Source organism: Falco peregrinus, chromosome Z (assembly GCF_023634155.1).
Source record: "Falco peregrinus isolate bFalPer1 chromosome Z, bFalPer1.pri, whole genome shotgun sequence".
NCBI classification, from domain to species: Eukaryota; Metazoa; Chordata; class Aves; order Falconiformes; family Falconidae; genus Falco; species Falco peregrinus.
This window is the reverse complement of record NC_073739.1, coordinates 32664943-32688793: the sequence shown is the minus strand read 5'-3', so window position 1 is coordinate 32688793 and position 23851 is coordinate 32664943. Positions and strand designations below refer to the sequence as shown.

Sequence of the window (23851 nt, the reverse complement as noted above, 5' to 3'; positions counted from 1 at the left end):
GTCTCTTCATTCGCCGCAGTAAACACTAAAAATTCATGCTTTATACAAATTTATTTGTTTTTTAACAGTCTGGCAAAGAGTATTTCAAAGAATGTAAGCATCTGTTTGTAGGTGTAATGTAAGGTGTGTTTGACTACACAATCGAACAAGAAGGGCTAACCGACTTCAGCACTCTAAACAAGTATTAAAATACCTAAGGCAAAGCATTATGTAATCCACAGTTTTGAGGAAGTTTTTACTGAACAAAAAGGGAAAGGGATGAAGCAAACTACAAGACAGAGAATAAATGCTCATCTCATGGCAGATTTCGTAACACACTACCTGACCAGCTCCACTGCAGCACCTCCTAGGTGCAATTCTAGCCACCTGGATGGTTTACATTACTCAGAATTAATTCAAAGCATTCGAATGAGAAGTCTGATTAAAGCGTAACTGAGTAACAGATACATGGGGACGTTCCTTCTTAAACCAGCACACAATACCGAAAATGTGATAATTAGGAGCATCACCAAAGTATGTTATGAAAACGATACCAGCTCTGAGCTGTACCACTGGAAAAGAACACTTAACTTACTAGGTTAGAGAAGTGATCTAGCTATGAAGAAAAGTTTTAAGAACTGATGTGTTAAAGACAGGTGCAGCGTGGTTCTTGCCATAAGTGATACTGCTAGAGTTCTTTTTCCTGGGGGTGTAGGAACTTCACCATAAACTTCTGTTTAGCAGTTGCTATCAGGCTTCCAAATTTTACTGATTTACATTGCTAATGGTCAGCATTTTGTACCCATTTCTTGTAAATTGAAGAACAGCTCTGTTCATGACATCACATGTCCACCTGATGGCACCTGCTGACAGCACTTCCATCCTGGCCTTTCTGCCATAGGTTACATCCATTAGAAGAAGGTTACTTCAGCGGCGAGCATTGCAGAGGAATCAGGAGCACATTTTGCTGGGAGGCCAAGAATCTGACACTGTCCCGCACTGAAATTAAATACATACTTAATTAAGACAGTAACCCAATGAGAAATAATACTTTTCACAGCATACATGCAGGTAACACTATTGTGTTCTCTGGATCCATCATGTCTTACCAGCTGCTACCACTCTGGCATCTTCATGGGCACTGTGCCTTCCCGCTGCCCGGTGATCTGGGCTCTCATTCCACCACATCACGTGGACTAAGAGAGTACAAACAGTCAGCTGAATACTGTTACGCTGCAATAGAACATGTACTGTAAGTCCTAGCAGTCTGCCTTCACCTGTTAAGGTGCCTTGCATTTAAGATGCCAGGCAAGTAAGTGGTGGGTGATCCTTTACTGAGCCTTTAAAAGGTTTGACTCTTTTAACATCGAATCTGAGAGACTTTGAACATAGCAGCACCTGGCTTAAGCCTATAACCCAATACACAAAGCTGGGTTCAAGGACTGTTTACAGTACTTTGGTGATCCACACCAACAATTTCATCAAGCCAGCCAATCCTCATCCAGGACAAGGGCTTGCCCCTCTCCTTCTGTCCCTTGCCATGCTAAAGTCTGTAGCAAAAACTGAGTAGTACCTGTGTTAAGTAATCCATACTCTGTGTGGAAAACACCAATCAGCTTGGTGTAGCCTGTGTTGATGTGAGCATTGACTGCAGCTCGAAATGCTTCACCCCACAATGCTGGCCCACCAGGCTTCATCTGGAAAGTAACCCATTCATATACGCCTGGAAGAAAAGGCAAAGACAACCTCAAGGAAGGACATACAAATTAATATGCCGGTTCTCAAACAGTGTGTCACGGCTATGATGTATTTATTGTGAAACCATTACTGCAATTCCTCACAATTTGGGCTCAGCAGGACACGGAACTGGCCCTTCATCCCAGCATGCACGGTATCTCACAGCTTCCAGGGGCTCACAAGAGCACAAGCAAGCAGCTTGCTAACTGTGGCTAATTCAAGTTTAAATGCAAAAGTTAAACCGGGACCATGAGTTTCAGAAAGCTTCACACAAAGCCCAACTTAGCAATTTTCAGTGTTGCCTGGAAATTGGGGGAGATTCAGACTACTTTGCAGAAATTACAAATAATCATACATGTTTGTGGGCTTTGGATGGCTGATTGAACAATGCAAGGTGTCCTTTTCCAAGACTGGTGATGAAGTGGTTTATGACATTATAAACACCTTTGATTCCTGGTAATTGGTCACAGTGAGATCTGAAGGCATAACCAACAGACCAGGGCTAGCTTAGCATCTCTGCTCTGTGGGAAAATCACCCTTGTTTGTAGACAAATGGCATGATTTGCTGAAAAACTTCAGTCCTGCTACAAGACACATTATCCATCTCCTTTCTATTCAGGCAGTTACTCTAGATCACAATTCTTGACACTTAAAAGCTAGACATTTGCCATATGGCAATGTATGCCTGGTCTCATCCTCCAACAATGGGCTGGAGATAAACTAAAATGGAAATGAAGTGTTTGAAAAGTCAGCTCTCCAGTCTTCTGAGAAAACCAGACTGTTTTCAGATTCAATTGTAACAGCAGAAAATTCAGAATCACAGTGAAATAAAGAACAAAGTTTACTGTACGTATGCACATGCTAAGGGCTAAAGCAAGGCTCGTTTAATGTCACTTCATGCAACCGAGCCTCCAAACATTCACAAATCTGGGAACAGTCAATACTATTAATACCACATGTGCTATACAGAGATTTAAAATGCGTAAGGACATAACATTTACACCTGTTATATGATACATACAAAGTATGCTAGACTTGCATGTATCTTTAAAAGGTTTTGTTTTCCTTAAAAGCATTATGCAAAAGAACTGTAACATCAAAGCAAATCACTAAAAGAGAAAAACCTCTGTGAAAGAGAGCCATCTTTGTCCTTACTGTCTCCAGGGAATGTCTTCTCACTGATGGATGGCCAAAGCAAGTCTGGGATGACTGCTCTGACTACAGCACTGCCATTTTGTGTGTTCATTTACCAGTTCACACACCTCTTTACAACTTTAATGATCAGGGCTCTATTTAGTAATTGATGTTAGTGTAAAATCCTTCTTAAAAACTTTGTCCCTCAGCTGTGTTACGTCACCTTTTCCACATGACATGTACATGCACTTGTTACATGAAGGGTTATAAAGCCACGTAATACCTGGCTTAAACTTTAAGCCACTTTTTATTAGTCCATCAGCATCAGTAATTTTAATCAGCAAAAGAGAAGAGAAGCTCACCCCCTTCTTTTAGAGGCTTCCCAAGTTGACACCAGGGTACCAAATAAGCAACCTCATTGTGCTGCTTTTCTATCAAGGGGAGAACTGGGGAGATGAATTTTCCCTGCCAGTCTTTGTCATTGGCTAGTGCATGCCGGACCGCTGTTCTGTGAGCAAAATTATCTGTAAGACAGGAAAAAAAAAAAATTGGAAAAAAAAACTATGAAAAAAATGCTCTTAATGTCACAACAGACTCAAAATGTGTAATTACAAGGAGGTAAGCTGCACTTATGTTTTTAAATCAGTATTTTTCAACAGTGTTTCCTTTAAATTCTGCAAAAATCTTTGCTTTAGCTGTCAGATTTAAATGGTTTCAAGCCAAACCAAATTTTCTAATAAAGTTTATTAAAAAGTTAAAATATGTTAAGCAATGTTACTGTTAAGAAAAGTTCATAGATGGCATCCACAGGAACTACTGGATGTGGCAACAGTTACCAAGCATAAAGAGATTCAGAGAAAGCACAGTGGATAAGGAAGTGGAAAAGAAAATTCAGAAGGAATATTATCCTAGCAAGAGAAAATTAAGAAAAATATGAATTTTGCCTTGTACAAAATGACATCAAAATTACAAGTGTAAAAGTAATGTTCCTTTGTTCAGCCACATGAAAGTTATTAAATGCCCAAAATCTAAACCTTTCTTCCTTTTTTTTTTTTCTTAATTAAAAACAAAATCACTGAATTAAGAGTGTCTAAATTTCAAATGGTTAGGCTGCAGTGGCATCTTAAGCAGTACGTTTATGCAGACAGCTTTCAATAATACAAGAGAAAAAAACAACATCTGAGAAGGGGAAGAACCTTAAGAAATACCGGGATCTTGGGCCTACTAAAAAAATATAAGCAGGGATTTGATGAATCAAGGAGAACTGGTATTGTAACTTACACATGTAAACAACATTAGAAAATGAAAATTACAGGTTTTTCCTTAATTTTGCATTTTGAAAGTTTCTCACAGATCATTGAAAACAGAGGGGTTTTGTTTTTTTTAAGAGACAAGAAGTAACAGCTAAGGCTAAAATGTTCTGAGAAGCAGGACGATTTATTAACCACAGATGCATGTAAACTCGTAATATTCCTGTCAACAAATGGCTGGTCCCTTTAACCCTCCAGGACAAAAAGTGTGCCACTTTATTCTGAACAGGTACTGTGACCATGCTGGATTTCGACATGCAGACCGAGGACTTCAGAAAACAAAATTCTCTGTCTGCATTCTACCCTGGACTGCAGCAAGTATACAAAGAAACTGTGTTGGGAGTGCCTTCCCACCTCCCCCTAACCAGAGTATCCAGTTCCCTTGGGCTCCACAAAGAGCACAGCCAGCACACCTAGTTTTTTGCGTAATTGTAGCAGTTCTTGGCTCACCAGCACCTTCCCGGTCAGCACCAACTCCAACAACATAAAAAGCTGATTATACTGCAGGAAGCCTGTCGCTACCAAGACTAAAGGAGCAACCACGCTTCTTGCGCCTGGGGAGTCTGAGCTGGTGGAATGGCTTCCCATTCTCAGCACAGTCCAGCTGCAGAAGTTCAAGCATGCAAACTGCACGCTCATTGTTTTAGGAGAGTGACTGGTACACTGAACTAAAATTTGAAAATTATACATGCATACCAACATACACAGACTACATATAGATTGCCTGCACTTATGTGTATTATCTTATTAAGGAGTTCTCAACTTTTTCTCCATCCATTTTGAAATTGTGAAAACACCTGCAGTTCGGGAACTGGCCCTATGTTAAAAACACTTACCATGAACCAAGCAAGCACTACCGCAGTTCCTCTGTTACACCTGTTCTGAGATTGCTGTTTAAGAATGGCTGTAATTCTCTCATCCCAGCATGTCAAAATTGACCTAACAGCCTCTGCAGCATTCTTTTCGTAATCAGTAAAGGAATATTTTAATTTTTTTTTAATTTTCTTACAGTAAGAGGAACAAATAACAACCCAGTAAGCATTCTTTTCACCTTCTTACCTAGAAGAAAGGGAGCAGAGAAAGACAGCAGAGTGGTGTAAAGGGATACTGAGCATACCATACTTCCAAATGTGGACCACCTTATTCATCGCTCCCAGCTCCGCAGACCAGATTCCCACCAGCTCTGAGTGAGCTGTGCGAAGGTGAAAGTACTTGTTGGCCATTTCCACAAACTCCTTCATCTTCGATGGCTTAATATCATACGTGCGAATTTCATAGAAAATGCTATTATTTTGTCTGGGCCCTGTAGCAAGGAATGCAAGTACCTGAGAGAAAATATTAAGAAAAATAACTAATTCTCAAGCCAGAAAACTGTCTTCTGTCTAATTTCTGGAGTTTTCTAAAACAGTGGGATGCTATCAATGGATTTTTTTACTGGTGGCTGGGAAAGGGGGTACTTCATGATCTCCACTACAAAACCATCCTGTGACTTTTTCGGTCAGGAATAGTTCCCACGTGCATCCTTTGCTGCGACTCCTTCCGGCTGCGCAACAGGCTGTGATGTGTCTTTTACCTGTCACACTCAATTGTTTAATTAACAGCTCATAAAAACAAATCAGGATTTTCTTTTTCTCATACCTCAGGAAGCCAGTGGCAGGGTGCAAAAAGTCAGAGCAATGAAAAGAGAGTCGGCTGGACGCGTTATTCAAAGGAGAGGCTGCTGATGCCACCCAAGCAGAGGCAACGTCAGCACCTGCCTGCATTGCCCTTGTGCAACCAACTCAAACCACTGCCGTCTGTTTTCTGGTCACAACCCTTACACCAGTATCAGCAAATCACGTATTGCTGGCAAAAGAGAGTAAAAGAAAATGCCTGGGAAAAGGTCAATTCCTTCCAGCACAAGATGGCTAAAGCCTGCATCCTCGCCCTTCACAGCTGCTCCCAAAGGCTGCTCAAGCACAATTTTTCCATTAACAGAACATAAAACCCTGCAGAAGCCCCACAGTTTGCCGGCTTTTGCCACTGCCTCAGCAGCCTGCGACACGCTGCCCAGCCCTCGGACACAACTAGAAAAATTAAGGCCCAGGGCCAGCCCTGCGTTTGCACAGCGGCGGCTGCCGGGCCGGTTTGGGCCACCTCTCGCTTCACAGGCACCAGCAGTGGCACGCACGGCGCGGCAGGGCACGGCACGGCACGGCACGGCCCCAACGCCACGGCACGGCCCCAACGCCACGGCACGGCCCCAACGCCACGGCACGGCACGGCCCCAACGCCACGGCACGGCACGGCACGGCCCCAGCCTCAGCCCCAGCGGCACGGCACGCCCCAGCCCCGGGCCGCCCCAGCCCCTCACCCCTCACCCAAACCGCACCCCTGCGGCCCCCAACCCCGCCCTGACGCCAGCACCGCCGCCGCGCCCCGCCCCGCGCTTGGCTGCCCCCGCCGCGCCGCGGCCGTTACCTCAGGGCGGGCCCAGGCCCGGGCCAGGCGGGCGGCGGCAAGGGGCCGGCGGAGCGCCCCTGGGAGCAGCATGGCGGGAGGCGGGCGAGTGCGGCGCCAGCTGCCGGGGGCGGGGAGCGGGGCGGCCGCTGAGCCGCGCCGGGCGGTGGGGCCACCTCCGGCCCGGCCCGGCCCGGCCCGCCCCGCTGCGTGGGCCGGCGGCAGAGCGAACCGCAGCGCAGGGGGCGTAACGCCGGGGATTGTTCCCGCTGGGGGCGGGGTGCGCACGGTGCGGGGAGATGCTGGCTCGCTCCGTGCCGGTGCCGCGGGCTCGCTCTGCCCCAGCGCCCGGCCTGAACACAGCAAAGCAGTACCCAGGCTGTCTAGCACTGCTCGCCCCTCACGGGCTGCCCCGGCGCAAATCACTGTGAATCGCCTGCCGCGCAGCATTTCCGCATCATTCGCGGGATCAGACTTGAGGTTGCATGGATACAAACTCCCCACCCACACCCTCCTCCTGAAGAAAGCCCCGTGGTTTGTCTCTGTGGTGGTCTTCTGGGTAAATCCAAGGTGCGTGCCAGGGGTGCACGGTGCCAGGCAGTGTCACCCCCTTACATCTGTATGCCCGACTGCACAGTCCCCGCTGTCACACGGTTGCCTAGGGGTGGGATTTTGTGATGGCTGAGACTGTATACCTTTGCAGAATTAAATAGTGGCCAAAAAAACCGTAAAGATAAAATTTCCGCTGGTGTCAGTGTATCCAGGGTTTTACCTATGGGAGTAAATCAGCTTCTAGCAAAAGATGGTTTGTGGAAGACTATCTAAATTAGCAAGGCAATGTCTCTCACGATTCCTCTTAATGGGGGCAGTGCCTATCTTCCTCCACCCTGACTAATTGATTTTGAGGGCCTCAGCATGGAATTAAGATGAAGAGAGAAATTATGGATTCATGCCTGTAGAGCTTTCAGGCTTTTTCCTCACAATTATGGACAACATTTCTCTTTGTTAAAGAAGGATTGTATAAATTGAGATTAAAAAAGTAGTTCTAAGAAACACATTAAAGAGTGATGTGGAAAGAATGAAGCATCTGCACTGTATATATATATATATTGTATTTTAATGTGCAAGTGGTACTCTTGGTTACATTTTTTTATATCAGAAGAACCGAGCATGATACGTGCTAAAGTGTTCTTGCAATATGGCCTGAATAATTCTCATAGTTTCTACAGCAGCAGAACACCTGAAGTGTGATGATTGATGCAGTTATTGCCAGTTTAAGATTGGTGTAACATGGGGGGGGGGGGGGGGGGGGTGTTCTCCCTTGCAGACAAATTGTATTGCAGCTGAAGGCCGGGAATGAGATGGCACACACCAAAATATTTAAGGTTCTCCATTACTTATCTTATTATATGGATTATGTAATGTTCACAGCCATGTTGTGCTGGAATATTCCTTGACATTTTTAAAAGCTGTTATTTCTGTTTGAACTTTTGTTGTGCTTGCTTTCTCATCAGGAATGATCACACAAGGCAGGATTTGAACTGAGTAGTCATCCCAAATCTGGTTCTTCACCCAGTGTGCAAGAGCTGATCTACGCGCAGAGCTAAGGTACATGTTAATGGCACCTCTGTGCAGAGATGGGTGCTAGGTGGTGAATCCACAAAGCTAGCACCCCTCTAACACCTGGTGAAACATTTTATACACTTTGAACAAGTGTTTGCAATTATTTCTTACTGGTTCTTACCAGCTGAGTCTCCATTTAAAGGCACAGCGCTATTTCTTTTCACCACACCTGTTTTGTGGGGCAGAGGCATTGTCAGTAGGGGGCCTTCTTTGCTAGAGGGTTTTTACTATGCTAGTTAAGATAGTTCACACATAGTTCAAGTAATTTTCTGTTTGGTCTTATGAACCATTTGGTTCTCCTTGAGCTCACCTTTTTGTTTCTTAGCTTGACATTTATGGTGTCTATTCCTTCCCCCAGGGTCATGTCTTGTTAACTATTTGTAAGGGTTGATCAACATCCTCTGGTTTTCATTTTTTTTTCCTGCTTTTCTTTGAAGTAAATAATTTGTGTATCACTAAGGTTTTGTTCTTGCTAACCTGAGAAGAGACTTTGATTTTATATTTATTTTGTGTAGTCAGGGAGTAGAAAGGTGAATGTCGTTTCTGTATTTGATCCAAATATTGTCGAAAAAGCATATTCATGGCCCGGTGTGCAATAAATCAATTTTCACACACTTGGGGATACATTGCTTATATATTTTAGGTTTGCACAAAGCTGGGGGCTAGGTGGTATTCCACAAAGCAAGCCCACCACATGGGACTTCCTGCAGTATATTTATACACAAAAACTGCAGAACTAGTAAGTTTCCAAGCCCATCCTCATTACACCGATTGGTTAGTAATTTGAATATAATTCTAATAAGCTTGCACAACTGTTTCTACTGTCATGCATGCTCAGGGGAGGGGTCTTCACCTGGGCAAGAGCCTTCTTGACCTAGGGGTGTGATTTTTAGTATTATCATGAGGGTACTTCAGTTAAGGACCTTGAGTCTTGTTGCCAAGTTGGCAGTGCACCATCAGAGTATCCTTATTAACTCTCTCTTTAAGGCCTAATTGTTCCAGAGTGTCTTTGCTCAAAGCATGGCTGTGTACTTCTTTGATTACAGCCTAAACTTGTCAGCTTAACATACACAAAGTATACCTTGCACAACACAATCAGACCATTTAAATGTTCTGAGTTATCCTTCAACCAAAACCAGTTCAACACAGTGCAGAGCTAAAACTTACAGCAAACTACACTGGAACTTAGGGAAGGCCTGAAATGATCCCCTGAAACAATTCAGCAAATTATAAGGCAAAATTTGAGAAAACTTCTTGCAAGTGCAGCTAAGGAAGTGGCTAAGAAATTAATTGAGAAAGCTGTTGTTTCAGCTCTGCATGTTTTTTACTGGAACTTGATTTCACCATACCCTGTAGTATTTTCTCATTCATGTTCTTCTAGAAGTCCAGGGGTATATCCTTCTTTCCGTGTGGATGTGGCAGTCACTGGTGAAGTGAGAGGGTTGTACCTCCAGCTCTTGTCTGCCACTTGCAGGCTCGTCTACCAATTCACAGAATGGTAAAGAAGGCCTGTGCTAGATAGACATAAATTTAACAATTCACAAATGGTTTGGGGATGACAGTGCTGGTCTTGTAGAAGAAATTATAGTAGGTAATGCTTCTTGCTGGGAAGTTTTAATTTTGGTACTGAATTGATGAATGAAATTAAATTTTCAGTTTATGTGTCTGTGACTGCCTGAGCTGAAATGGTTTATTAAAAACTTTTGTTACTAATGGAAGGCAAAGCTCCATGGAGGCAAAATGCAAGAAAGCAATTTGTGTGCATTAGTGCATTTATATGTTGTACTCCCTGCATACAACATTTTCATCCATTTTCATTTTCCCATGAAACAAGAACCACATTTAATCTGATCTGTATGCAACTTGTGAATGTGGGCAAGCACTGGATAGGATTTTTTATTTCCTTGTGCTGTAAGTGGAGGTGGTGATAATGAAAGAAAGGTAACCATCTGTACCAAAAGACTTAATGCTTGCAAGAGCAGCTTAAAGTTCATTTGTGATGTTTGCTTAAACACAGAGGAAGTGACTCAGAATTTTGGAAAATGAGAGAGCACAGTACCTGCTCCTTTGCTAGGGGGCATGTGTCCCTTTGTGAATCACAATTTTCAGCTTCCTATTGTATGAAGGAAATTTCCTTCTATTTCTCCATAAATCCTTCAGCTTAAATGCCTTCCTCAGAAAGGCAAACAAGAGGGTGTAACTCACCTCTTATTTTGAATGGTGGTAGGATTTTTTTTACATAGTGCAGTGCCATTGGTAGGCTTGAGAACAGTGTGCAACAAGCTTGTGTAATACACTAGGTTTCCACTGTATTTTTTTCACAAATCTCTCGTGCTCAGTGCTGCCCTTCCTCGCTCTAGTTCTGCTGCTGGGTAAGCAAGCCACAAAGGGTTTCCTGGTTTGCGGACAAGGCAGTATCCCTGAATGTAATGCATCCTCTTGGTATGTTCCCAGTAGGCCAGAATATGTAAATATCCTTTGGTTTCTATTCTTTCAGCTGCTCCATATGAAATCTGAATAACAGCTTGTCAAACTTGGTATTTTCTTCCCTGTTTTTCCTAGCCAGTACTCACGAAAACAATCTGCCTTGTGCATTGTATGTAAATATTTATTGTGTGGCACTGGTGAGAATACCTATAAGAACCAGTGTTGTCTCTGTTTACTGGTGGTTGGTCACGTTAGCATTCTTTGTAGCCAGGGCCTGAGGACATGCTTGTACCAGGGTTGCATTCAGATGTCCTACCAATCACCAAGCAACAAGAAAAAGAGCAGAGCAGGTGCTTATGGCTATCTGGAAGGGAGCTGGAGAGCTGCTTCACGCTGCTTGATTTTAAAAAACATTTAGGCCAGATGTCTGACATCATAACACTTTATGTCATTGTTTGTATCAGCACTAAGAGGAGGTGAATTTTACTGTACCAAAACATTCTCGACTCATCTTGCAAGTTGCTGTAGCGCAAATGGGCTAACAGATGACTATGTCTATTTAAATTAAGTCCAAAAGAACACTCAGATGTGTTCCCTGTTCTTTTTTAGAGGGCATGTTTCTTAGAAGCTTGCTGAAAAGATTTTTCCTCTCTCTCCCCCCTCCTCCCCCCGGGAAATCTGTAATGGTTTCATGATTCCACAATGATTCCAGGGACATGTCAAAGATAACACACACTGAAATCCTCCAAACATTTTTGTATAGTAAAATGGTTTTATTCCAAACCTCAAAAAAATCTTTCCTGTCAACAGGCCATAAATACTATATTTAAAGTACTAAAAGCCTCTATTAATTGCTTGTGCTTATTACTTGGCCACTGTAATTGCAGTTGTTTCTCTCAGAATATCTACCTGGGCTTTGTGAATGGTATTTTTAAAATTCAAGAGTAAAATACTCCTTTTAGTCAATCCCTTCTTAGTTAGTTAGGTAAAAATGAATGCTCTGCTTGCATGTTTTCACAGACGGGATGACGTAAGGTAGCTTCTGCCACTGTGGCTATTTCAAGAACAATGTAGCTAGGAACTGGGAGGTCTGTGCTACAAAGTGCATGGAAAGGAGACACCATTAAGTATGCAGATGAAGGTTTACAAGGAGGAAGATCTAGCTTGCTTGACTCCTTACTTCACAGGTACCAAGTAGCTCACTTAACATTTTCCCCAGAAAAATTAACACCTGAAAGGTTGTTGATAAAACACAGAGACCGTCTTTCCTAAGTTAAAATTCTCTACAGCCTTCTCTTCTTTGCTTCTCTTTTCTGTATACAATAAGCTCTCTTCTGCAGGTGCAGAGTAAAATATTCCCTAGGATTTAGCCAAGGTTGCACTTGTGTTCTGAACCCAGGTTTGCCTGGAGAGAAGCGAGTATAAGACGGGAGCCAAGTATTGCTTTAAGGCAGGCTCTAACTTCTCTAGTAAGAAAGCGGATAAAGCCAGATGGCAGAGATCAGTCTTTCCAGTGGAGGGCCACTCCACCAATCCTTGGGCAGGTATTTTCTGGATCTTCTACACACATACCTAGACATGTTTAACTTGGAGAAATGCAGGATGATTTCAGCTGAGGATGGAACAATACTGTGCCTCCTAACCTGTCTGAGGCCTTATGTGATAGAGGAGACAAGCAGAAGTACAAATTGCATCAGATTTATATGAAGGTAGATGGAGTCCAACACAAGAGAGCTACCTGGAGAAAGCACCTTCTTTCTTGCAGTCCCATGCCAAGCCAGCCCAGAGATAGAGAAAAGACATGGTCCTGGGCAGGCATATGAAAGCCGAGGAGGCTAGTAGGGACCACTTCCCTTTCTTGGGTCACTTCTTTTACCCTCTCCCACCTTGGATTCAAGATGAAAACATGTGGGCCACTCTCATACGAGTGCATGCCCTCATGCTGTTGTTGTGCTTGTGCCTGACTGATGGGCTAGCTCCTTTTCCCCACGCTGCCCTGCTTCGTCTGACCCTACAATGCCCAATGTGGAAGGAGAGCATTGCCCATTTACTGTGGGCGTTGTTAACCTGGGTGGATAACCACCAATGCTGGCACATAGTAAACATGTATTTCTAGCTATTTTGTTCTTTATCTGTGACCTAATATGATACCAGTAATACTACTTATGACATTGACCCACACAGCCTGCAGCTGAAGTCACAGTAGCTGGGTTAATAAAAGGAACTCTGTGGTGGCTGTGCTTGGCCTCTTTGGGGTTAAAGGCAGCAAGTCTTGTTGCTCTTTTGTTGTGAGCAAGCTCTTCTGCCCTAATTCAGCTCCTGAGTTTGGGATCAAAAATCCTGGAGGACTTGTCATCAATGAAAAGCCCAAAATAATGAGTGAGATTTCTAAGCAAGATTGTTACCAACTCACCTCTCCTTATTATTGATGCGTTGCTTAGATAAACATCTCTTTCCTGTAGAAAAACAGTCTTGTCTCACTTGCCTGGAAAAGTTGTTCCTTCTTTCAGTCTCTGTAAATAACCTCTTTCAAGGCTTCCTTTGCCTGGAGTTGCATTGAAATGAGTACTGATAATAAGCCTCTGTTTCTGCCTTAGCTGCTCTTCCCTCAAGCCCTAGAAAACTTGCTTTTCTTGGTACTGCGAGATGAGTTGTTTCTCTGTTATACAATGTCTTCCAAAATTCAGGAGGCACTGCTGCTCTTTAGGGTAATGAGCTGCAGGTCTGTGCTAATTACATAAGGGATATTTGCAGCATTGCTTGTCAGCTACCTCTGCATATATGTCTGTCATGGTGTCACCATCATTTCTGTCCTTCCAGTCTGAATCCTGGTGCAATGAGCACAGCTAAAGGCTGGACTACTTCATCTACCTTCGAGTGAGCTATGGTTAACACAGGTTGAACGTGCTGAGCAGGGTATAGCTCAGTTAAACAAACTGGTGGGCTAAGAGGATGGAGGCCAGGAGCATAACAAGCAAGTTCTGCCACTGTGCTGCTCAGAGCAATCCCTAGAATGGTACTAGGCAGCAAGGGCTATGAGGTACACCGCAGTGCTCCTGCTACTACACAGGAGTGACTGTAGTGCCTGAATAAGCAGGTAGATAGATATGAATTAAGTGGACGTATAAAGCGAAGAATGTTTGCAAGTGGGCTCAGCTCATCTGGAGATTGTAACTTACACCAGTGCCACTCGCTTTTACAAAAATATAGAGGCTTCTTTTTGCTTGCTTACTTCTACCCATGTGGGACTCATTCTTTCAAAAAAAGTAAAAGCAAGCAACATTAGTGCCTTTTAATATGACTACACTACTTCAGAAAATGCTCTGAAATGCTGCTCTCTGTGATTGTTACTGCATAGAGATCACTCTTGTAATTCAATGTATTAAAACCAGAACAACTCAAATCCTTCTCTTTGTAAATTAGGACGCCTATGAAACTCTGTACGAAGCTTTGATACAGAATCTCCTGGCCAGTATAACTAAAGGAAAGTGATTGTCTAGAAAGTTCCAGTCTGGAGGAAAAGTCTTTATCAGTGAGCATCTGAGGGATTCCGTGTGGATCTTTCCTGGAGTGACACAAAAATAAAAAGACCAGCCTAAAACAGAAAGCATTCTGATACTTGTTATCTCCTAGGGAGAAGGAATACACCTGCTGTAGAGAGAATCCTTCCAGCAGGCTCAGATGGCTTGATACCAGGAAACCCGTGAGTCACAGCAGTGTTCGGCAAATCGGTTTAATCATTCATTTGGAGGGCTTCCAATATCAATACTTACCCATGGAATTCCTGGAATTCTGAAGGCCTGCACTTCCCCACATTTACTTGGAAGCTACTGATATCCCAGTATGTTGCCACTTTCAAAGAACTTTGATTTTTAAAGGCACCTGCAGCATTTCAGAACAAACTTTAAAAAATAATTTCTAAGAGAGATCACCTATCCACATGGAAGTCTGTCACAACAGTAAGCTCTTCCACCCCACTTTACAACAGGGGTCCTCAAACTACGGCCCGCGGGCTGGATACGGCCCCCCAGGCTCCTCAATCCGGCCCCCGGTATTTACAGACCCGCTCGCCCCCCCCCCCCCCCCCCCCCCCCCGGGGGTTGGGGGGGAAACCAAGCAGCCGCAGATGGCTGCCTGCCACTGCATCTGCACCAGCCCCCTGGTTAAAAAGTGTGAGGACCCCTGATTTACAACATCTACAAAATCTCCAACCTTACATTACCTTGGTCATGCTATGCTAAGTTAAGCAAATTGTTTTTTCTAGACCTCTCTGTTAAGTGAAGGAACTGTGAACTGGGATTCAATTTGCCTAGGACCAGACAAACTGGCAGCAGCAGAACTTGGGTTTGAATCTAGTATTTCTAGCTCTGGGTCCCAAAAGTGTATGGTCTATAAGCCCAGAACATTTTCTTCACGCTTGGTGACAGGTAGCTGCAGTAATCACTGGTCAGCTCTAATGTGAAGGTAGACTGCTGCATTTTTGCTTTATCTGGCAGGTAGGCCTATCTCAGTACAAATAAGTTACACAGGCAACAGCATTTACCAGGAATGCGGAGCAAAAGCCAGTGTTGTAATTTAGAGAAGAGGCAACTTGGGGGTCATATGATCCCTTCTCGTGTAATTGCAAGAGTGCTTCAGGAGGGAAAGGTGTAATCTGTTCTCTGTCTATGGTGGATAAGATAAAAGCAGAAGGCTGAAATTACAGGAAATTTAGATTAGATATTTTCCACTTCTTAAGACAGTGAAACATTTGAAAAGATTGCCTGGGAGAAAGTGGGATATCCAGGCCTGGAAATAATAGGAATGGCTAAAATGGTGTTCATGCATTCAAATAGATGGTATGGGCTAGATTAGCATTTTTAACCTGTGGAATATTGACCATGGAGTAACAGTCCATGAGACACGCAGGGTCCATGCAGCATGAAAGGGCAATGCAAAAACAATGTAAAGAAACCAGTCCGTAGCCAACAGGGATGTGGCAGATGTCTGCCCTCTGCTCTGAGGGACTATTTGACATGTTGGGGACAAAACCATTAAAAAAGCATTTCGTAAAAAGCTAACACTTGGACCAAACACTGAATAATGTACTCAGGCATTACCATCCCTCCTAATGGCCATCAAGTTCTGAAATGCTACATGGCTTGTAGCCTTTTCTTTCCTGTTTAAATACTGTTGAGACATTTTTTACTAGCTGGCTTTCTGGGTTCCCCCAGACATCTTGTCTAAGATAATGTCAATTTAGAGAAAGTAACATACCTGGAGATTTTTACAGTGTGTTGATAACAAGCAACTACTGCCAAGAGCCATTCCTTTGTCACTGAAAGCCCCCAAGAGCCTTCTGCATTTTGAGTGACTACCAAAGCAACCAGGGATGCCTCAGGATTAAACATTGCAATTCAGTTCTGCCCCCTGTACGCTACAAGGAAGTTCTTGCTGGGATCGACAGACTCAGGAAAGGGTGGACGATGGCAAATGCCACACTGTAACTTGATTCAGCTGTTTTCTTCATAATTTCTCTGTCTGTGATGTTGAGGCAGTAGCCTGTGCATTTACCAAAGTTACCCTTTGGTAACCAGGAAGTCTTCCCTCTGCCAGCAAACAAAATGAAGGAGTCCTCTAGTTAGAGCTGGCAGAATTTCAAAGGGACCAGCAGTGTTGTTGGTGTTGAATCACCAGGAAAACTACTGCCTTGTTTGCCTACTAGCAAGGCACATGAATCACAAGGAGCTTCCACTAATGGTAACAGAAAGTACAGTGTTTTGTGAGGTTTCCATTCCTATGGTTTCACTCTTTTGGCCCTGCCTCAGGCATTTCTCTCATTATTTCCCATATCCCATTTGTATCCTGGTGGATACCTCTGGCAGGCAAAAAAAGCGCCTAGGTGAGTGGACCACTTGCTAATGCTGACTGCTGCCCAAAGGGATGTGCATCTCCTCGTCTTTCCCTTGGAACAAGCATTAATAAACTGCTGATTTCTATTAACCTATTTTTCCCTGAGACCTCTGTCCTACTTTTGTTTGAAATTAGCTAACTGGTTCAAAAGATATTACAGGAAGCAGACACATGAACAAACAGATAACAGGTAGCTTAAACCTGTAAGCTTTGTTTTCTTAGAAAATCAGGCTAAAACAAATATTGTTTAATCAAATGGTTGCTGCCTGTGAGTTGGCCAAGTCAGGCACCCAAGAGAAAGCCTGCACCTCAAAAACCAGGGGGCCAAATCCAGCACACTCCCTGGAGGGGGGACACTGAATAGAAAACCCCTTCCCAGGCTGATCTGATTGAATCCTCATTGATCCAGTACTGCTTCAGGAGACTGTGGGCACGAGAGATGAAGATCGTGGCTGAAGGACTCGGGCTGGTCCCCATCTCTCATGGTGCCTTCTTTTGGGACTAGAGGGAGAAGCTAAGGTGAACAATATGGCAAGGGGGGAACTGCAGAATCTCAGTACAAAGTATTGCCTTCCAGGACACCTTTATTAGCCTCCTTGTCGTGTGATTCATAGTAAAACATCAGCCTTTAAAAAAAATACCACTCAGATTGAACTGGACACTTTCTGGGTAAGAAGCAATGCTTAGAAAACATTCTGTGCATTTTGGTCTGTCCCACAGGGTAAACAGTAGTTACATCAATAGTTTTAGGTGGTATGTACTGTACCCTATTTACTGCAATATGCTCTGATCCTTGAAAGCCTTCCACTATGTTCATCTTCAGGATGGCTTTCATTCTTTAGTCCACTCCAAGGATGTTAGTTTTCCTCGTAGTTGTCCAGTCTGTCAATGCAATATCATTTTAATTATATAATGCCATTGCCTAAGGATCTTTCCAGCCCATGTGGGGAGTTTTGGACTGGTGACTTGTCTTGCCATCTTTAGAGAAGATCTTGGTGACTTGAGATCCATACTTGGTGACTATGAGATATCCATATGACTTGAGGCATAGCTAACAGGTTGTGTGGTGTACATACTTCCACCTCCAACACCTTCTGTTCTCTGATCTATAGGAAAACCCATGCTTGTGGTGGCCATTAAGACTGATGATGTTGATCTGTTCACTTCTACTACCTTCCTCTAATAGATCTCCAGCCACAAACATCAGCCAAAGTAATTTGCTGGAGTATATGCCCAACCCCTGCCAATTTTTGTAAAGTACCCCTTGGATCCCAGAGATCTTCTGGCTTTATTAAATTCAAACATGTATTTTTATAGAGAAAAAGAAAGGATCTTTGGCAATCTCATTTTGCCAACTTACCTCAGTGCACGTAACACAAGGCTTCTTTCCATGTGTTTGAATGTTTTATACCCAGAAGAGACCCTTCATGAGGTACCTGCAAATCCTCAGGCTGCATCAAGTGCAGCTCTATGGCTCAAGGCTCGTAGTGTTGATACAAAGATCTTTGCAATGTTCACACTGCATTCCAAAAAATGCATTTCCTGCAGAAAATGCAAAAAGGATTCTTCTCATGCCACCAGCTGATACAGTCGTTTTGTGTCATCATAAGCCTGCAGAATTTGATTTTTTTTTTTGGAGATGAAAGCCATTACTTAAGCAAGTCCATTATTTAAGCAAATTATTTTAGCAATAATCACATTCCCATTATGGGAAGTAGAGGGGTTTTCCATTGTTCTTTTGGTTGTTAGTAACCTCCAGTGCAAATCTGTCTGCCCCCCCATAGATGTGTCTCAAGAACTGATACATGAGGAGTTCTTTGGAAGAGCTGAACCTTTATATTTTACCTACAGAAAACAGTGATCTTCTGTTGGTTTTAGGGGAGCTGCTAACACACTGACAAATACTGACTAGCAAAAAGAGGCAAAAATCTCCCATCCAACTCATATAATTCCCTCAAACTCATATCCAAGATGTAAGTCAGATTCATTAATCTGAGTTCTGTGATTGAAAGGTGCTTCCCCATTCAAGCAGGAGGAAGGAGGGACAAACCTGAGTACTTCGGAACATCATTCTCTTCTTTTTCCACCCAGATTCAATAGCTCAGCTTCTGGCAGCCTGGGAAAATTCAGGCTCTCCTTGAGGGCTCGGTTCAGTAAAGCTCACCGCTGAGGCAGCTGGGCTGGCTGGCTGTTTTGTGGCCACTTTGCATGTGGTAAATGCACTGGAGCTCACGCCTCAGCATTGTACTTGACCAGCACCTGAAAATGTGAGTGTGAATCTGAGATATTTGAGTCCTGGTTTTATAAACCAGTTGTGTGCCTGCCTAATTTCATGTATGTGACTGTTTTCAGTGGGACTGAACCATGGACTGAGAGGCACCAAGCTGAAAGACATCTGGTTTATTGCTATGCAAAGAGCAGCCTTTTCATATTGACTGTAGCAGTCACTCGCATATGTGGCTTGATGTGTCATTTAAGTTCTCTGCCTGAGAAATCAGATTGCTAGGGTTTACCTTTTTGACATATGATGTAGGAGGATTAATTCATGTGTGCCCTGGACTTCAGAGAAGTCTGTCAGTATGAAAAACTGTAATTAAGAATTGTTCATCCTGCACTTGAGAACACTTGCACAACAGCCTTATCCTTAGCTCTGGCTCACTGTTTGCCACTGCTGCTCAAAGCAGTAAAGGTTGAATGTGCTCAGCAGGAGCAGAATTAGACTAAAAATTTACTTTCAAGACAGCCATTGGAAATGCAAAGTTGGGGAAGAACCTAAAGCTTTTAGAACCAAGGGAGACTCCAAAGGCCAAAGCAGTCAGTGATAGATTTCCATTGACTCCAGCAGGCTTTGAACCAAGTCTGTATCTCCCACAGGTGTCTCAGATAGTTATCACTTCATCACCATACATACCTCTTCATCTTCTTCTCTCAGAAAACAGGAATCCAGCAAGCTCTTCAAGCCAGGAGACAATTTTTTCTGACGTCAAGGAAAGGGAAGAAAACAGTATGTTGTTTCTACAGCTATCAAAAATCTAACATCCTAATATAAAAATATAAATGGAAAAGAATTGTGAAGGATTGGAATATATACTTGTGGAAGTGAGCAGCTTTTTCCCTGGGGCTGAATTTGGACTTGGATTTGATCTTGAGATAGCTATAGAGTTGTAAAACTAGTTTAATGGAGTTGTAAAAAGTCAGTATGATGCTGAAGGAAAAAAAAGATCAAGCTTTCAGAAATAGAATAAAGAAGGACTTTGGGATTTGAGGGAGTCAGGAGCAGCACATCTGTGTCACCTGTAGACACTGGATCCATATGGAGGTGGTGAGTGATAGGGAGTGGGAAATGACAGGCAATGCCCACCAACACCTTCAGTTGTTCAGATAAAACCCACTTTGCAGAAGACTGGATCTCCCTTGTAGAGTATTGTATTGTCCATTTCATGCCTTTAACATTCTGGGTGAGGATTTCTTGGAAGTAAGGGGAAGAAAAGGGATAGGTGCTGTATAACCAGCTAGCCTGGCTCTTAGTACACAGTTATCTAGGGTGCGGAGGAGGATGTATGGAAACTGTGAAAAGTAATGCTGAGGGCTAGAGCACAGGAGCAGGCCGGAACTATTTTATCCAGTTGCTGGTGGAAAAGTAAGGCTGAGGTGAAGGGTGGGGGGAGCAAAGGTGACAGCAGCAATTAATTGGGGGGGGGGGGGGGGGGTGGCGGGGGGAATGTTGGAAAAAAAAGAAAAATGGAAACATGCTTCTTGGCTGTGGAGCATTCTGTCTGCACAGGGTGGGCCTGGCTAGATGTGGCATTCGGCAGAACTTCCAGATAGCAGGCAGAAATGAGAGTGGGGTGGGTGGGAACTTCCTACAGCTTTCCTTCTGCTTCGAGTAATGTTGAATGTCGAGTCTATGTGCCCATGTCACTGGCAGCGGGTTGGTCCCTGGCCAGGGGCAGGGTGGGAATGAACAATTGGCTGGGGAAACAGCAATAATAAGATAAGGATTGCTGGGGAGGTAATGAGCACGAGACTGGGGATGTACAGCTGTGGGGCACGAACACTTCCCTGGAGGGGCAGCAGCAGTATATAGCAGGGGGGCAGGGGGACTGAGAGCTCCTGTGTTGGGGTCTGTATTTGAGTGCTGTAGGAGGCCAGGGCTGTAAGGAGCAAGAAGTGTGGCTGGTTGTGAGGAAGTGGGGTGGTACATGAGAGGGTGGAAGTTCAGAAGATGCATGCTGATGGTGACATTTAGGAAGAGGGAGAGGAAGAATTTGCAAGGATGTCTGGGGTCCTGCTTTGGAGAGGAGCTGGAAACTAGGAGATTTACAGGAGAAGACAGGACAAGAGTCTTCTGCTGTATCTTGTTTTCTGCTGGGATAGAGTTTATTTTCTTCTTAATGGTTGATAGAGTGCTGTGTTTTGGATTTAGTGTGAGAATAATATTGATAACACACTGATGTTTTAGTTGTTGCTAAGTAATGTTTACCCTAAGTCAAGAACTTTTCAGTTTCTTCCTGTGCTCTGCCAGTGAGGAGGTGCACAAAAAGCCAGGAGGGAGCAGAGCTGGGACAGCTGACCTGAACTAGACAAAGGGATATTCCATACTGCAGAACATCATCCTCAGTATATAAACTGGGGGGAGCTTGCCTGCGGACTGGCTGGGCATCGGTCAGTGGGTGGTGAGTAATTGTATTGTGCATCACATTGGTTTTTTTCCCCTGGGTTTTATTCCTCTCTCTCCCTCTCCTCTTCATTATTATTATTGTTGTTAGTACCATTATTATATTTTACTTTATTTCAGCTCTTAAACTGTTCTTATCTCAGCCCACGGGTTTTACCTTTTTTCCAGTTCTCCTCCCCATCCCACTTGGTATGGGGCGGGGTGTGAGTGAGCAGCTGTGTGGTACTTAGTTGCTGGCTGGGCTTAAACCACAACACCCTGGCAGCCCGTATTCTACCCGCAGCTTCAGTGGCTGACACCAGCACACACTCCCTGCCATCTGACGCAAGGCTATGCCTCCCTTGCTCTGACCACCCGGGCACCCTGCGGCTCTTGCTCCCTTAAGGCTTTCCGTCTCTTCAGATGACCATCAAGGCTGATGTTAGCCCAGGAGGCTGTGCAGTTGCCTTGCGTGGCAGGGTGCTCCAGAAAACAGGCTGCAGAAGGAGAAAGCGCGGTACCCCCCCGCCCCCGGCAGCGCAGCCCTCCCTGCTGCCACCGTGGCTGTTACCGTGGCGCTGCGCCGCACGGTGCCTGGCGCTGCTGTCACCCCAGCCGGACACACGATACCTCCGCATCGCGGCTTCTCGGCTTCGGCTCCTGTTCTCTGCTTGGGAAACAAACGGTATCTTCCTTTGTTTAGAAAATCCGCCAAGAGACCTGCCTGCGGGGACCGTCCGCTTCTGACCACAGTCGGTGTCGATCTGTTCATGGTGGCAGGGCTTGCTCTGTCCCAGTGAAATGTGCTTAATTGTCATCATTTAACCTTCCACCTTTTGTCATTTGTGACTGATGCAAGCTCGCTACCTGGGGAGACCTGGGGAAGGATATGCATGCAGCTGTCTTGTCCAGCTGCTTGCCCACACTCATTACAGCTTTGTTTAAGCAGAGGAAGCAATCTTGTCAGTACTTTTCCTCTCAATGGTGTGGATTCCCTTTTTGGCTGCAGCATTTTGGGTAGTGGCTGCTGTATGAATGTGCCACAGTTGCACGCCATAGTGATTTCATTTTGGGGAGGACAGTGGGGTGATGTGCCCTACTTCTGCTTCACTCTGAAGGCTGCTTGTTGCATGTGAGTGCAGCCATAGTTGTAGCTGTGGCAGTCCTCCTCTGACTCAGGTTTCCCCAGCCCTGGTAGTGCTGTAAAAAGCTGCAATTTACCCTTCCCTTCAAAAAAGGCCACTGAATAAATGTTCCCTTCCCCTCACTTCTCACTGGCTTGGTATCTGGTGTGCAGTCTCAGTCCAGTCTGAACCATCTGTAGCATGAGAAAGAAGACATGTGAAAAGGGGAAAACCATACAGGAGGACTTTACAGGAGGTTGCCAGTGTCTAAGGAAGCCAAAACCACAAAGCCATAGTATCTTGGCTTGAAATGTATGCTTACCTTGATCATGGTATACTATACGGTTGTGGTATTTGCCACCTCCTTTTGGAGGTCAAGATCAGAATGACTTATGTGAGACTGGCTAAGATTTCCCTAGAAAGGATACCATTCTATAGAATCTTATATGTTATTCAGGAGAGGAAAAGACCACCTGGAGCATTTCTGTTCTGCTCAGATACAGTATGCTCCCCTCACCTGTGTGTTTGAGTGCACTTTTGAACACCTCTGCTGATATTTATGCAAAACACTCTTTCTTCTTGTGGTTAGGAGTCTAAATGGACTACTTTTCTAGTGAATCCATCTGGTTACCATACCCAGGCACAAGGCAGGGGCAGCAGAGGAATCACTGAGTCTAGGGCAGATGAGGCTCCGAGAAGAAGACCCTTAAAAGTAACCATGCTTAAGCAGAGGATTCAACAAAGCAATGTTGACTTGATGAACATATGGCTGGGTGCTCCAGTCTCAGAGGAAGGTCTGTCTTTCCTTACATTCCTCCTTTGCTTTTCTGTTAGGTACTTTACCCTCTGGGACAGAGCTGAGCAGCTATGCATATGAGATTGACTTTTGGGGCTGATGATGCTGGTGTGATCTATGCTCTGTGCTAGAAGGCAGTGAAAAAGCCCCTTCCTTCATATCCTCCCAAAGGCCAAATTTCCCCTTGTCATATGGATGACACTGCAAATAAACCAACTGGTGATTCTCTCCTTTACCCTTTATGTGGCAGTTTGGGAGAAGGGAAGGAGTCTTGGTGATTTGATCCCTAGAAACCTTCCTCACTAGCACAGATCCAGCCATAGAAACAACACTGAATTCCTGGGAACTGGCTGAAATCTGCTTTTCCCTGCCTCCACTGTTGGCATCCCCATTGCTGGAGCATCCTGGACTCTTAAGACCTGGCCTCTTGCTTCCATGTCAGAAGTAGAATGGAGGGCTTTCCCTAACCCAGAGAGATGGCTTGGCTGCACCATTAGTGCTGGGGAGCAGCAGGAGCAGAACTCATTGGGAGCTGGCAGCCCAGGAATAACAAACTACTTTTCTGTCACTTTTGGAGGTGCTTGGGAAGAACATGGCCACCCTCAGCCTGGCTGGGACTCTTCCTTGAGTTCTTCACCCTGAAGAGCTTTTATTAGGTCTCCTGGGTGATACCATGAGTACTGCGTGGGGCTGCCACTTTTGGAAAATATTTAATGAGCTCTCGCTGCTGTGG

At 44.4% G+C, this 23851-nt stretch overlaps 2 protein-coding genes across 3 annotated transcripts in view; one reads left to right on the top strand and one right to left on the bottom strand.

Annotated features, from left to right (window-relative positions):
• Positions 1-32: 32 nt before the first annotated feature.
• Positions 33-7081, bottom strand: NIPSNAP3A (nipsnap homolog 3A). Of its 2 annotated transcripts, none has more exons than XM_055790661.1 (6): positions 6621-7081; positions 5278-5485; positions 3213-3374; positions 1553-1702; positions 1089-1175; positions 33-978 (listed from the first exon to the last, which is right to left on the bottom strand). In XM_055790661.1, exons 1-6 carry the CDS (start codon positions 7047-7049, stop codon positions 902-904), a joined length of 1113 nt encoding a protein of 370 aa, XP_055646636.1. In that variant the 5' UTR covers positions 7050-7081; the 3' UTR covers positions 33-901. The 2 variants fall into 2 exon arrangements, with proteins under 2 accessions (XP_055646636.1, XP_055646637.1); XM_055790662.1 differs by lacking the exon at positions 6621-7081 and adding an exon at positions 5799-6217.
• Positions 7080-23851, top strand: part of PSD3 (pleckstrin and Sec7 domain containing 3) — a 140378-nt gene continuing 123606 nt past the window's right edge. Inside the window, exons 1-2 of the mRNA XM_055790658.1 lie at positions 7080-7169; positions 8114-8207. The gene's annotated coding sequence lies outside the window, so the exon portion shown is untranslated. The remainder of the gene's footprint in view (positions 7170-8113; positions 8208-23851) is intronic.

Excerpts from the sequence above, each read along its gene's own strand:
- NIPSNAP3A (XM_055790661.1), bottom strand. The coding sequence starts at position 7,049 with ATGCTGCGCGGCAGGCGATTCACAGTGATTTGCGCCGGGGCAGCCCGT. Across the intron at positions 1,703-3,212 it reads GAAGCCTCTAAAAGAAGGGG|GCGTATATGAATGGGTTACT; the intron begins GTGAGCTTCTCT and ends CTTTTCTTCCAG. Across the intron at positions 1,176-1,552 it reads GTATGGATTACTTAACACAG|TCCACGTGATGTGGTGGAAT; the intron begins GTACTACTCAGT and ends GTACTCTCTTAG.